Raw genomic sequence first — 11,316 nt, forward strand, 5'->3', positions numbered from 1 at the left:
GGGCTCACTTAAGGCAAAGATAAACCTTTTGCTAAAGTAGTCACAGGCCTGGGGTGTGACTACCCCCATGACCTACCCAGTTAGGAATTTATTTTCACATCACCCTGTGAAGTTGCTTTCCAGAGAACACCTTTTTTTGTTGACACCTTGAGCCTCATTGAGCCCAGCAGCGGAACTGGGATGAGGCCCCTAGGCCAGCTGGGTCCAGCCCTGGGCTTGGACCTGGTCTGCCTCTCTGTGCGCTGCCCAGTTCAGGGCTCCCAGCCCAAATCTGTTGCTCCATGACTCATATTCCACCAAGGCCCAAGTGCCTGGAGGCACATGCAGAAAAGCCTGCTGGAGGAAGCTTGAATGTCAAGGGCATCTTGTTCACATCTCAGTGTTGACACTGAGGGCTACATCGCTCCCTGTGGTCCTGACCCTAATGGCTTGAGAAACAGCCAGATGCCACCCACACATCCAGCCGCCCCGAAATCATCCAAGGAAGCTGGGGTTCACTCATTCTGGGAGAGAGAGCAGCTTCAGGCTCCACAGTTAAAGAGGAAAGGTGCAATTGCATTCCTGGCCCAAGGAAGGGTCCAGTCCCACCCCTGTCACCCTTGCCCCTTGGGGTCTCCCGGGAGGGAAGACGGGGCTTCCGTGGAAAAAGGGGAGCCAGCTCCCAGCGAGGGTTCTCCCTGCGTTGAGACTCCATGCTTAACCCACTTCCTTGTCTGTTCATTAATAATTACCTACCTGGGGAGGCGGTAGGTGCTGCAGAGGGTGCTCTTCAATCCTCCTGGGCTTGATAAACCCAAGCCACATTCCTGGGCCACCTCGATGGCTCAGACGACCGTCCGGGGCCACTCCAGCATCGATTGTGCCGTGAGTACCGAGGGGCACTCTGAAGGGAGGACTCGGGGTTCTGGGACACAAGATTTTCGGTGCTTTGTCAACGTAAGAACATCCAAACCTGTAGGAGAATGTGTAAGAGTTTGTTAGAGTTTACTTGAGCCGAACAGACAAGTAGAGTCAAACTAGGAAAGTCTTGGGAAAACTGAGATAATTGGTCACTCTACCTAGAGGTGAGAAATCCTCAGGCTGAAAAGCCCCCCACACTGGTCACACCAATGTCCTCACTGCACCAGGGGAGGGAGGAGGGGGGGATTAATGCTCACACCCAGAAATGGCCTCCCCCTCCCCCAGGCTGGACACAGCCTGGGCCGGCCCTGCTGCCTCCCAGCAGAATCCTGGGTGAGCTCACGGCGAAGCCACGGGGAAGTCCGTGAGAGCCGGGGCCAGGGGAGAAGTGACCGTGGCTGCTAAGAAGCCACGGTGAGTGGAGGGGTGTCGAGTGGGTTCCATGCGTGTTTTTAAATGACACTCGAATAACTGTACGACATACAGAGAGTAGAAAGACCAGTTAGGAAGCTGCCGCCGGTCAGGGTTCCGCAAGCCACGGCCGGTGAGTGAAACCGGGCTCGCTCCCTTTTTTCATGTTGCCCACGAGCTAAGAATGAAAGAGATTCCACATAGACACGAAGGTTTTAGGTGGTTGAAAAAAAAAAAAAAACCCAAGCGTTTTGTGGCATATCAAAAGTAGATGAAATTCAAATTTCAGTGTCCAGAAATAAAATTTTACGGGGGCACAGCCGTGACCCTCCGTGCCCGTCTTGTCTGCGGCCTCTCTCCAGGTGGCACGGCCAAGCCGAGTGGCCGCAGCAGCGACCGCACGGCCCACAACGCCCGAGATGTTTACTATCTGGCCCTTGACAGGAAAAACTTTCTGACCCTTTTCTGGGTGAAAGATGCCGGAGACTTGAGTGAGGCTCATGGCGGTGGAGGGGCTGAGAGGAAGGGAGAAGCTGTGGGCTGGGGGAGGGGTTGGGGGGTTGAGCAGAAGGCCCGAGAGGTGTCAGAGATGACGGCTGGGTTTGGGGCTCAGAACTAGGCCACTGGATGGCGCAGAGTGGATTTGGTAGAGAAAACAAAGCATCTTGTTTAGGGCAGGTGGATTTCATTAGGAAAAGGAACCAATTCTTCCCCCCAGAGACTTTGAGCAAATCATTTTATTCAACATCTGTGGGCTCATCCGTGCGGGGAGATGAGAATACCCGTTCTACCGACCTCGACCTGGGTAAGTGGGTCACACAAAATGGCGTAAACGTGATTTTTGCAAACTGCACAGCGTGCCACGAGGCCACGAGTATGTGGAGCAGACAGACGCTAAAACCACCTCTGGTGATTTAGCGCCTTTGGTGAAATGGGTCATTGGGCCAAGGAAAGGGACCCACATGGTAGAAGGCGCCCCAGGCCGCGAGTCTAGACACCTATGTTCCAGCTCAGATATTTACCATAGGTGACTTGGCGAAGCCACTTGGGGAGGCTCTGTTTACCCACCTCCGTGATGAGGGTGGAGTTCAGTGTCATGCCGAGCTCATGACACGGGCAATGAGATGAGATGGTGAATGTGAGCAGCATGCCAGAGGGCATCGCTGTCACCTCGCCCGTGGAGGGTGCTGGGTGTTTGCTGGTCTGTCATGAGCTCATCTGCAGGAGCTGAGAATGTCACTTACCATTCTGGGGCCGTGTCCCCAGCCTGACTGCTCGGTAAAGCTGGGTATCCTTGCTACAGGAATTTCCTGGGCACTCTCTTCTCTCCTATAGACCTGAGAGCTCAGAAGATGCATCTCGCCAAGTGCCTGCTCCTTCTCCCGGTTGGCCTACTGGCCCTTTCTCACGATAGCCAATGTCATACTCACAACCACTCTCAGGAGGCTCCGGGCCCAGGCGAGGGCTCCCCCAGCCTCAAGATCGCCCCGAGCAACACCGCCTTTGCCTTCAACCTCTACCACCTGATGGCTTCCGAAGCCCCCGGAAGCAACATCTTCTTCTCCCCGCTGAGCATCTCCGCCGCCTATGCCATGCTGTCCCTGGGGGCCCGCTCGCACACTTTGACCCAGATCCTCCAGGGTCTGGGCTTCAACCTCACGGAGGTGTCTGAGTCCGACATCCACCAGGGCTTCCAGCACCTTCTGCACACTCTCAACCTCCCGGATGACAAGCTAGAGACACGCATAGGCAGTGCCCTTTTCCTGAGCCAGGACCTGCCGCTCCTTCCGAGATTCCTTAATGACACCATGGTCTTCTACGAGTCCAAACTCCTCCGCACCAACTTCCTTGACGCCCAGGGCACGGCCCAGCTTATCAATGACCACGTCGAGGAGGAAACTCGAGGGAAGATTAAGAACTTGGTCGGTGGGCTCAGCACAGATACGATGATGGTGCTGGTGAATTACATTTACTTCAAAGGTAAGAGTCAATTTGTTAGTGGATCCTATATCTTCTTCACCCAATTTATTGATGAATTGAGAATTTTTTAAAACAGAAAGTGGATGCATTGGGTCTGATAAGGTTGAAGAGCCCTCGGAAGATTTAATGTGAGAGTGCCAGGTATTTAAGATTATGTAGCCTTGAAGTTTCCATCCCTTCATATCTTTGGACATGTTTCCTTAATAACAGTACTTTATAATATGCATTATATCCAATGATCATGAGGTAAATTGTCGGATTCATAATGAAGCATCGATAGGGCAAGCTGTTTGCTTGGAGCAAGGATAATAAGAGTCCCTGCTTCAGATTTTTATTCTAAGGATTAAATGATGTCTAATATTGGTATGCACTTTAGGAGAGGCTCTAAGGGGACGCGCAAACTACAGACCCCAGCCAAATCTGCTGGGCCCCTTGTTTTTGTAAATAAAGTTTTATTGGCACACAGCCACGCCCACCCCTTTATGTAGTGCCTCTGGCTGCTTTCATTTACGCAGAGATAAGCAGTTGCTATAGAGACAGAATGATCTGCAAAGCACTTTCTGGCCCTTTGCAAAAGAGGTTTGCCCAACCCCTGACCATTATGCATACTCTAAATAATTACAGTAATTGTGACTACTCTCATGATAATGATCTCCATTTTGAAAACCTTAATAATACCTTAAAAAACGAAAGAGAAAATAGAAATTGCCCACAATCCTACCACCCTGAGGCGACTAATGTTAACATTTTAGCATCACGTTTCCCAGGTTTTGGTTCACATGCATGTGTTAACACAGCTGAAATCACAGTGTGGGGACAGTTTTGTACAGTGTGTATCTGTCAGGGTTCCACCAGCAAAGCGAGGCCACCTGGAAGGTTAAGGAAAAAGGGGTTGTTATGGGAATTAGATCCGGCACGATTGTGGGAGCGGCTGGGGAAGTGAAGTTCTGGAAAGAGACGGAGATGGAGGGACAGAGAAAAAGTTGCTCATGTAGGTGGACAATCTAGAGCTTATAAGGAATCTACGTGCCAGGCACGTCCAGCCACCAGAAGGGGCCCGTGTCGGGGGAGCTTTGGAGAGGCCCATGCTGGACACTTGGCTTGGTGACACTGTTGGTCAGCAGGACTAAAGCTGGGGCAACCAACTCGGAAGAGGGTGTGGGTGAGCTGCAGCACCTGGGGCTCCTCTAGGTCTCGTCATCGTCCTATCTGCCCGTGAGCAGTGGCTGCTTCCCGTCGACCTCCCAATCTCACGCTCAAACCTGAATCTACAGAGAGTGGGATTCTGGCAGAAAGTCCCAGATGGACCGTCCAGCCAAACTGGTCATCGCTTGCATTTCACATGAGGAATTCTTGCGCACTGCTGGAAACTGTGAAAAAAAACTTTTTTTTTAAGTCTGCAGTAACTCTAAATTCATAGGAAGTTGCAAAGTAGTACAGAATGGTCCCATTCCCTAGATGACATCTTACGTCGCCATGATATAACAGCAACACCAGGAACGTGACGGGGGCGCGGTCTGCAGACTTTATTCAGATGTTACCAGCTTTTGCACGCACTCGTGTATGCGTGTGTGCGTGCGTGCGTGCATGTGTGTGTGTGTGTGTAGTTTTATGCCAGGGAAAGCTTTATTTAGATCTCATTGTAGCGGCTGCACAATATTCTTCTGACTCCATTCTTTTTAAAATATGATTTAAATATACAGAATGCACCATCTCTCCACCCAAAGATCTAGTCAGAAATAATAATTGTGGGTGCTCTCTTCCTGAAAGACACCTAGATCTGACAAGGTTACTGTTTGGGGCACAAGAAAGTAAAGTTCCTCAGAAACAGAAGAGAAGTAGAGACGTCCTGCCCTCAGACACATCTGCCCGGCACTCCGGGGCAGCAAACGCAGCCCCAAGACCTCGGCGTAGGCCGCATGGAATAGTTGTGCTTATCTTCAAAAACGAAAAGCACTTAGAAGAGTACAAACAAAAGACGCTCGGGACCTCTGTGGATAAGATTATATTGAGAGAGATTTTAAAAGACTTAAACGAAAAACAGATAAACTACATTCATGAAGAAGATAGTAAAGATGGCCATTCTTTCCCCCAAATCATCTAAATGTTTGATGTAATCCCAATCAAAACCCTAACGGGATTTTTTTTTTCATTCTGGTGACAGTTATCAAGCTGATTCTAAAGTGTATATGAGAGAGCAAAGGGCCAAGAATAGCTAAGACGAGAAATCGGCCTGCTACAGAGCAAGACTTACTATAAGTATATTTATTTAGACTGTGTGCTACAAACAGACTAATGGGGCAGAATAGTGAGAGGCCAAAACAGAGCTCAGAAGTGACCTCGTGACTATATGGACATTTGATACTTGTCGAAGCTGGCATGAGAGAGCGTTGGAGAAAGAACAAATTAAAAAATTGGTACTGGGACGACTAGGCCCTCTGATGGGGGAAAAACGCCTTCAGACCCTTCCCCCACCCAGCGGTCATTAAGTATTAACTCCTGGTTGAGTCAAGCCCTAAATGCAAAAGGTAAGACAAAAGCTTCTAGAAGGAAACATAGGAGAATGCTTTCATGACCTGGAGGTGTGGAAAGTTTTCCTAACCAAGACACAGAAGATCTAACCTCAAAGGAAAAGATCGATGTCCACTGCATTAAAGCGAAGGATTTGGATCACTGGGAATGAAAAGACCAGCCAGCAACGGGGGGATGTATTCGCAACACACATAACTGATGCGCAACGAGTATTCAGAAAGAACCCCTTAAATCACTAAGAAACGGCCCTGCAGAAGTACAGGTTAAAGACAAAAATGAACTGGCATTGAACTGAAAACAGAGGACATCTAGTTGGTCCATAAATGTATAAAAGGTTGGTTATTCAGCCTCATTTGCAACCAAGAAAGTGCACGAGTTTCCACTAAATAAACACCAGCTTGGCAAAAAATGCAAGTGCAACAATTTTTAAGGAATTGGTGAAGACTTGCAACAACTTTGCTGATGTCCTCTGGCTTCTCTCAATTTTGAATCTAAGTGAACCCTGGGAGACCCCTTTCCCCAGGCACCTCGGGCTGTGAATGATCTAAATGTACATCCTGATGAGATGGGAAGGTGGGGGCCTGGGGCGACTGTGGGGTTGGGGGGTGGCGTTCCCTGGAGGGTTGGCTCGTTGGTCCATGGCCACTCTGCCCCTTCTTCCCTTCTTCCCTTCAGCTTTGTGGAAGAAACCATTTAATCCCTCGAGGACCAGTCCAAGAGACTTCTACATCGATGAGAACACAAAGGTCAAGGTGCCTATGATGTTTCAGGATAAGCACCACCACTGGTACCTTCACGACAGGTACTTGCCCTGCTCTGTGCTGAGGATGGATTACAAAGGAAACGCAAAGGCCTTTTTCATCCTTCCTGACCAAGGGAAAATGAAGCAGATAGAAGAGGTGTTGACTCCAGAGATGCTGACCAGGTGGAACGACCTGCTCCAGATAAGGTAACTGGGGTGCCACGTGGGGCACTGCCCTTCACACGGAGCCTTCTAACGAAGGCCGCTGCCCACGACCGGGGGCGAATGCGAAATCACGGAGGAATTCTTATCTCCTCTATGAGTTTCCTTAAATCGTGGGCTCTCCTGTTGCATCCAATATGGGATCCCATCGGGGAGAGGAGAACCAGACTAGGAGTTAGGGGGGTCTGAGTTCAGGATGCAGCCCTCACGCTGCGCGGGCCTTGGGGGAAGTGACGCTGGCTCTCGAAGGCCCCGCTGCTGCTCGGCGGAGCCGAGGAGACCTCCAGGCGAGGCGGCTGGCTGAACCGGCTGGAGGGGTTTGAGGAAACCCACCCGCCCACTTTGGGAAGTAGCGAGGAAGTTTCACATCGCCCCGGGGCTACGAGCGTTGTGAACAGTCTCCCGCCACATACCACACGAGGACCTGAACTCTAGGCCGTATGTGGATGGAAAGGTCACACCGTTCACGTGGCACAGGAACCCGATCCAGATACATTATCTGGTTCCTAACGAGTGAAAACCACAAGGCCCCAACAGAGGCCGAGCAAGACTGCCACACGGGGAGACGCGCATCTCCCCGGGCACCTGGCACGCCCTCGGGAAGCCAGCTCTGCTGTGGACGAGCGTCCGAGGCGGGGAGGTCCCACAGACCACAGGCCCCGGCCTCAAGCCCCTGGGGACACGCATGAAGGGTGGGGCAGTCGGGGGCGCGTGGCGGCAGGACCCAGGTGGCGGGAGCCGGCCGGAGGGTCCAGTCGGGGACAGCACGGCCCGGCCGCGGTCCCCAGCTCGCTCAGGACGCCCGTCGTTTAATTCACTGCCTCTTCCAGCTCTTTTTACAGGAAGCTCGAGTTGCATTTTCCCAAGTTCTCCATTTCCGGCTCCTATGACTTAGATCAGATATTGCCCAAGCTGGGCATCAGGGCCCTGTTTTCGCCACAGGCTAATTTGTCCGGCATCGCCACACAGGAAAACCTGCTGGTGTCCAGGGTAAGTCATCGGTGGCCGTGAACACCGAGAGGCCTCGGTGGGAACGCCCGCCCCTCGGGAGCTGCTGGGCGGCGGTCGCTCTCCCTGCCTGAGTCCGTGCGATTGTCCACGGGCACGGGCATCTGTGACGCGACACACCGCATGCTGAGGGTGACGCTTGCTGCTGGGGGTACAGCATCCACCCGGCCCCTGTCCAGTCGGCATCTTCATAGATCGTGGCCACGGAGAGGGACAAACGCAGAGCCAGACGCAGAGGAAGGACACGCTGAGGCTGGGCCGGGTGCGTGTGCGTCCCGGAGGTGTCTTAGAGGAGAGAAAGGGGCCGATGACTTCAGCTCAGCGGGCGGAAGCGAACTGGAGGGCAGAGCCTCGGCTTTGGTCGAGAGTTTGAATCCCAGTTCTTCCTTAAGGCACGAAAGGGCCACGGAGCCTCTGAATGTGATTTCCTCATCTGTAAGATAGACAGAATGCGCCAATATCATAGGGTGATTTTGAAGACTGGAAAGCGTGCTGGGGACATGGGAAGTGATCAGTGAACGGTAGCTATCGTTATTGTGGAAATAGAAAGGTCATTCAGCTCGACAAGCCGCCCAACATAGACATTCCTGCTGTGACGTCCCCGGCAAGTGGCTTTGCATGCGGTGAGCCGCAGGACCGATCTCCGGCGACCTCTGGTCCCCTCAGTCTTCCCTGAGCCCCCAGCTGTGTTTTCTCAGAAATAACGCTGTGATTTCCCTCCCAGAGTTTCCACAAGGCCATCCTGGATGTGGACGAGGCTGGCACGGAGGCCGCCGCGGCCACCAGCGTCTCTGTCATCTTCCTGTCCGCCTTTCACAATCACCGAGTCCTTCGGTTCAACCGGCCTTTCCTCGTGGCGATCTTTTCTACCGACACCCAGAGCATCCTCTTTCTGGGCAAGGTGGTCGACCCCACAAAAGCATAGTCCTCCCGGAGCGGCCTGTCCATGGGAGGACGAGGACGTGGCCTGGGGGCCTGGCTGTAAGCCGCTCTGCCTTGGGAGAGGGGGTCGGGAGGTAGAAGATGCCAGGGGTCTGGGCAGAAGCTGCTGGTGAGGGGGTGGGATGTGGGGGGTACCAGATGGATATGGACTAGACACTCAACTCTCTGGGGCTATGCAACCTCGGGCAGATCATGTAATCTCAGTGAATAAGCTTCTGCTCCCCAAAGTGGGAGAAGCCCTCCCCGGGTGGCTATGCGAATTAAACCAACGATGGCTACGAGGAGCCTGGCTATGAGGTGCCTTGAACTTGGCAGATGCTCGATAATTGCACTCCTTCTCCGTTTCTCTGGGGTTGGCCCCTCACTCCCCTGGCCATACCTGGTCCCAGACACGGGGGTGCTCCGACTTCCTGTGGGCCGGCGTCTGCAGAAGGGGGAAGCAGCGCGGGCAGCCAGCAGCCCCCGGGCAGGTTCGGTGCCTTGTTCCAGGGTGTGGGGCTCAGCTTGGCAAGGAGAACCCCAACCAAGGAGCTACCACAGAGACCTGGCGAGGAGGGCTCAGTGAGGCAGGCAGGCAGCCGTCCAGGTGACACAGGTACTGCCCCAGCCTGCGGCCGTGGGGCTGTGGCCAGCATCTGCCCCGGAGCACATGGCCGTGGCCGCGGGTGCTCCGCGGAAGAAGGAAGAGCATGTGATCACAGGCCGGAGGTCCGTTCTCACGTCCCTGCTCTGCCTCAGGCAAAGCCCCTCCTCTTTGGGTCTCAGTTTCCCCTCCTGGGTGATGCTGGCCCAGGTGGTCTAGCTCAGACCCTCTTTGAGTATGTGGGGTGAATTCCCTTGGGGGTGGGGGAGTGGGGAGGGAATCCACCTAGAATCTGTGAGAATAAACCTGTACCCCTCCCAGGGGGGAGGCAAGCCGATAGCATCTGGCCGTGTTTGTCTCAAGCCTGTGATTTCCAGCAAATGGATTTCTCCGGGCGGGGCCCTGTGGGTTTTCCTGATGGCCAGTGCATCAGAGAAAGGAGGCCTCCCTGTCACCAACCCGGCTGAGAACATGCTGAGAGCCACCCCTGGCACTGACGACTGTTCCAGAGTCGCATGGCAGGGTCCTCGGACGCCAATTTCAGAATAGACTCGTTGTGGGGAACCAGGAAACTAATCTCTAGAGTGAGAGACAGACCGCTTTTTTACGGTGTACAGGTGAGAGAGGAAGGAAAGACCCCGTGGCTGGCTCCCTCCCTGCCTGTGGAACAGCCCCGAGCCGGACGGCACGGCCCCCGGACAGCGCCGACAAAGGCAAGTTCCCAAACGAGGACACTGCCGAGCAGGACCGTCCACCGCTGACCACAGCGGCTCCGGGCTGTGTGTGGAAAAGGACTGAGTAATGCTTCAGGACGCTGCCCGGCCCTCCGTTCCCCGTCCCGGGTTTACCGGCTGGAAAACAAGAGTGTGACTAAAACATTGGGTCATTTCCCCTGCATCTGCTGGGAAGTCGGAGTGTGTTTTCTTTATTAACAGCCAGTTAAGAAATCAAGTCGGGTACAAGCTGACTCACTCCCAACTCTGCCCTATGGAGGCGGGGGCGGGGGCGGGGGCGGGGATCCCAGAGTCTCGGACAAGCCCGAAAGGAGGCATAGACCCGGGGTCACGATGCCGCGGCACCGCGGGGCGACGTGTGAACGTGAGGCACGGGCACCCTCAGCTCAGCCCTGAGAACGACGTTCTCTGATTCCGATTAAGCTCACCCCTCCCGGGCCCGAACACACTCAGCGGCTCCCTATCGCCTACGAAATAAAATCCACACTCCTCAGCCCTCCCTGATCTGGTCCCTCCTGCCTCTCCCGGCTGTTCTCCCGGGGGCCCGTGGCCTCTCACCTCCAGGCCACGGCTCCTGCAGGTCCCTGTCACCCAGAATGCTCCCTCCCCCATCTCCGAGAATCTGCATCCTGCCAGGATCTCCCGGAATGCCTCGTCTCTTCCCTAAAGCAAGCTGTCATCGTATCATCCAACGAGAGAGTAATCTCTGCCCCCTGCACCCCGCTGGGGCCCCGTTAGACAGAAGCCTCGAAGGTGGGGCCCTGTTCACCCTGTGCTGGCCCCGGTGAGGCTCGTTCACAGTCGAGCGTGCAGCTGAGGCCCAACAAACACTTGGTGAATGAACGCGCCGATCGAATAAAGCTGCGTCCCAAGCAAGGTCCCTGAGCTATTTGCTCTGCATCACCACCCCCTGACAAGCCCCTGGAATTGATCAGGTAAATATTTAGTCCTGCTCCTCAGATTTCAAAATGACCTTTTGGAACATTAAAAAATAAATAAATAAATGAACGAATGAAAAGAGTTTGTGCGGGACACCTTGTCCCCCGAGGACGGGGGCCTCCTCCTCCCGTTTGCTGCTCTCCCGTGCGATCTCTTGTTCGTGGGGAGGCGTGACGCCCCTGGGGAGGCGTCCTTCGGGACCGGCGTCGAGCACTCAGAGGGGCCGCGTGTGTTTGCGATTTCGGAAGTTCTATTCTGGCAGGAGAACCACGGTTTTCCCGCACTCTGCAGTGGGAGAGCATTGGGAGGCGATTCGAGCGCCG

General features: G+C 54.0%; 1 protein-coding gene across 2 annotated transcripts; it reads left to right on the plus strand.

Annotated features, from left to right (window-relative positions):
- Window positions 1-738: 738 nt before the first annotated feature.
- On the plus strand, window positions 739-11,046 carry LOC107511271 (kallistatin). Of its 2 annotated transcripts, none has more exons than XM_016145534.2 (6): window positions 739-864; window positions 2,647-3,291; window positions 6,499-6,772; window positions 7,618-7,777; window positions 8,520-8,776; window positions 9,938-11,046. In XM_016145534.2, the coding sequence occupies exons 2-5, from the start codon at window positions 2,664-2,666 to the stop codon at window positions 8,718-8,720; spliced, it is 1,263 nt and encodes a 420-aa protein (XP_016001020.2). In that variant the 5' UTR covers window positions 739-864; window positions 2,647-2,663; the 3' UTR covers window positions 8,721-8,776; window positions 9,938-11,046. The 2 variants fall into 2 exon arrangements, with proteins under 2 accessions (XP_016001020.2, XP_016001021.2); XM_016145535.2 differs by having other exon boundaries at window positions 750-864; window positions 2,615-3,291.
- The last annotated feature ends 270 nt before the right edge of the window (window positions 11,047-11,316 follow it).

The sequence above is a fragment of the Rousettus aegyptiacus genome, unplaced genomic scaffold, assembly GCF_014176215.1.
Source record: "Rousettus aegyptiacus isolate mRouAeg1 unplaced genomic scaffold, mRouAeg1.p scaffold_m13_p_3, whole genome shotgun sequence".
In the NCBI taxonomy this organism is placed as follows: Eukaryota; Metazoa; Chordata; class Mammalia; order Chiroptera; family Pteropodidae; genus Rousettus; species Rousettus aegyptiacus.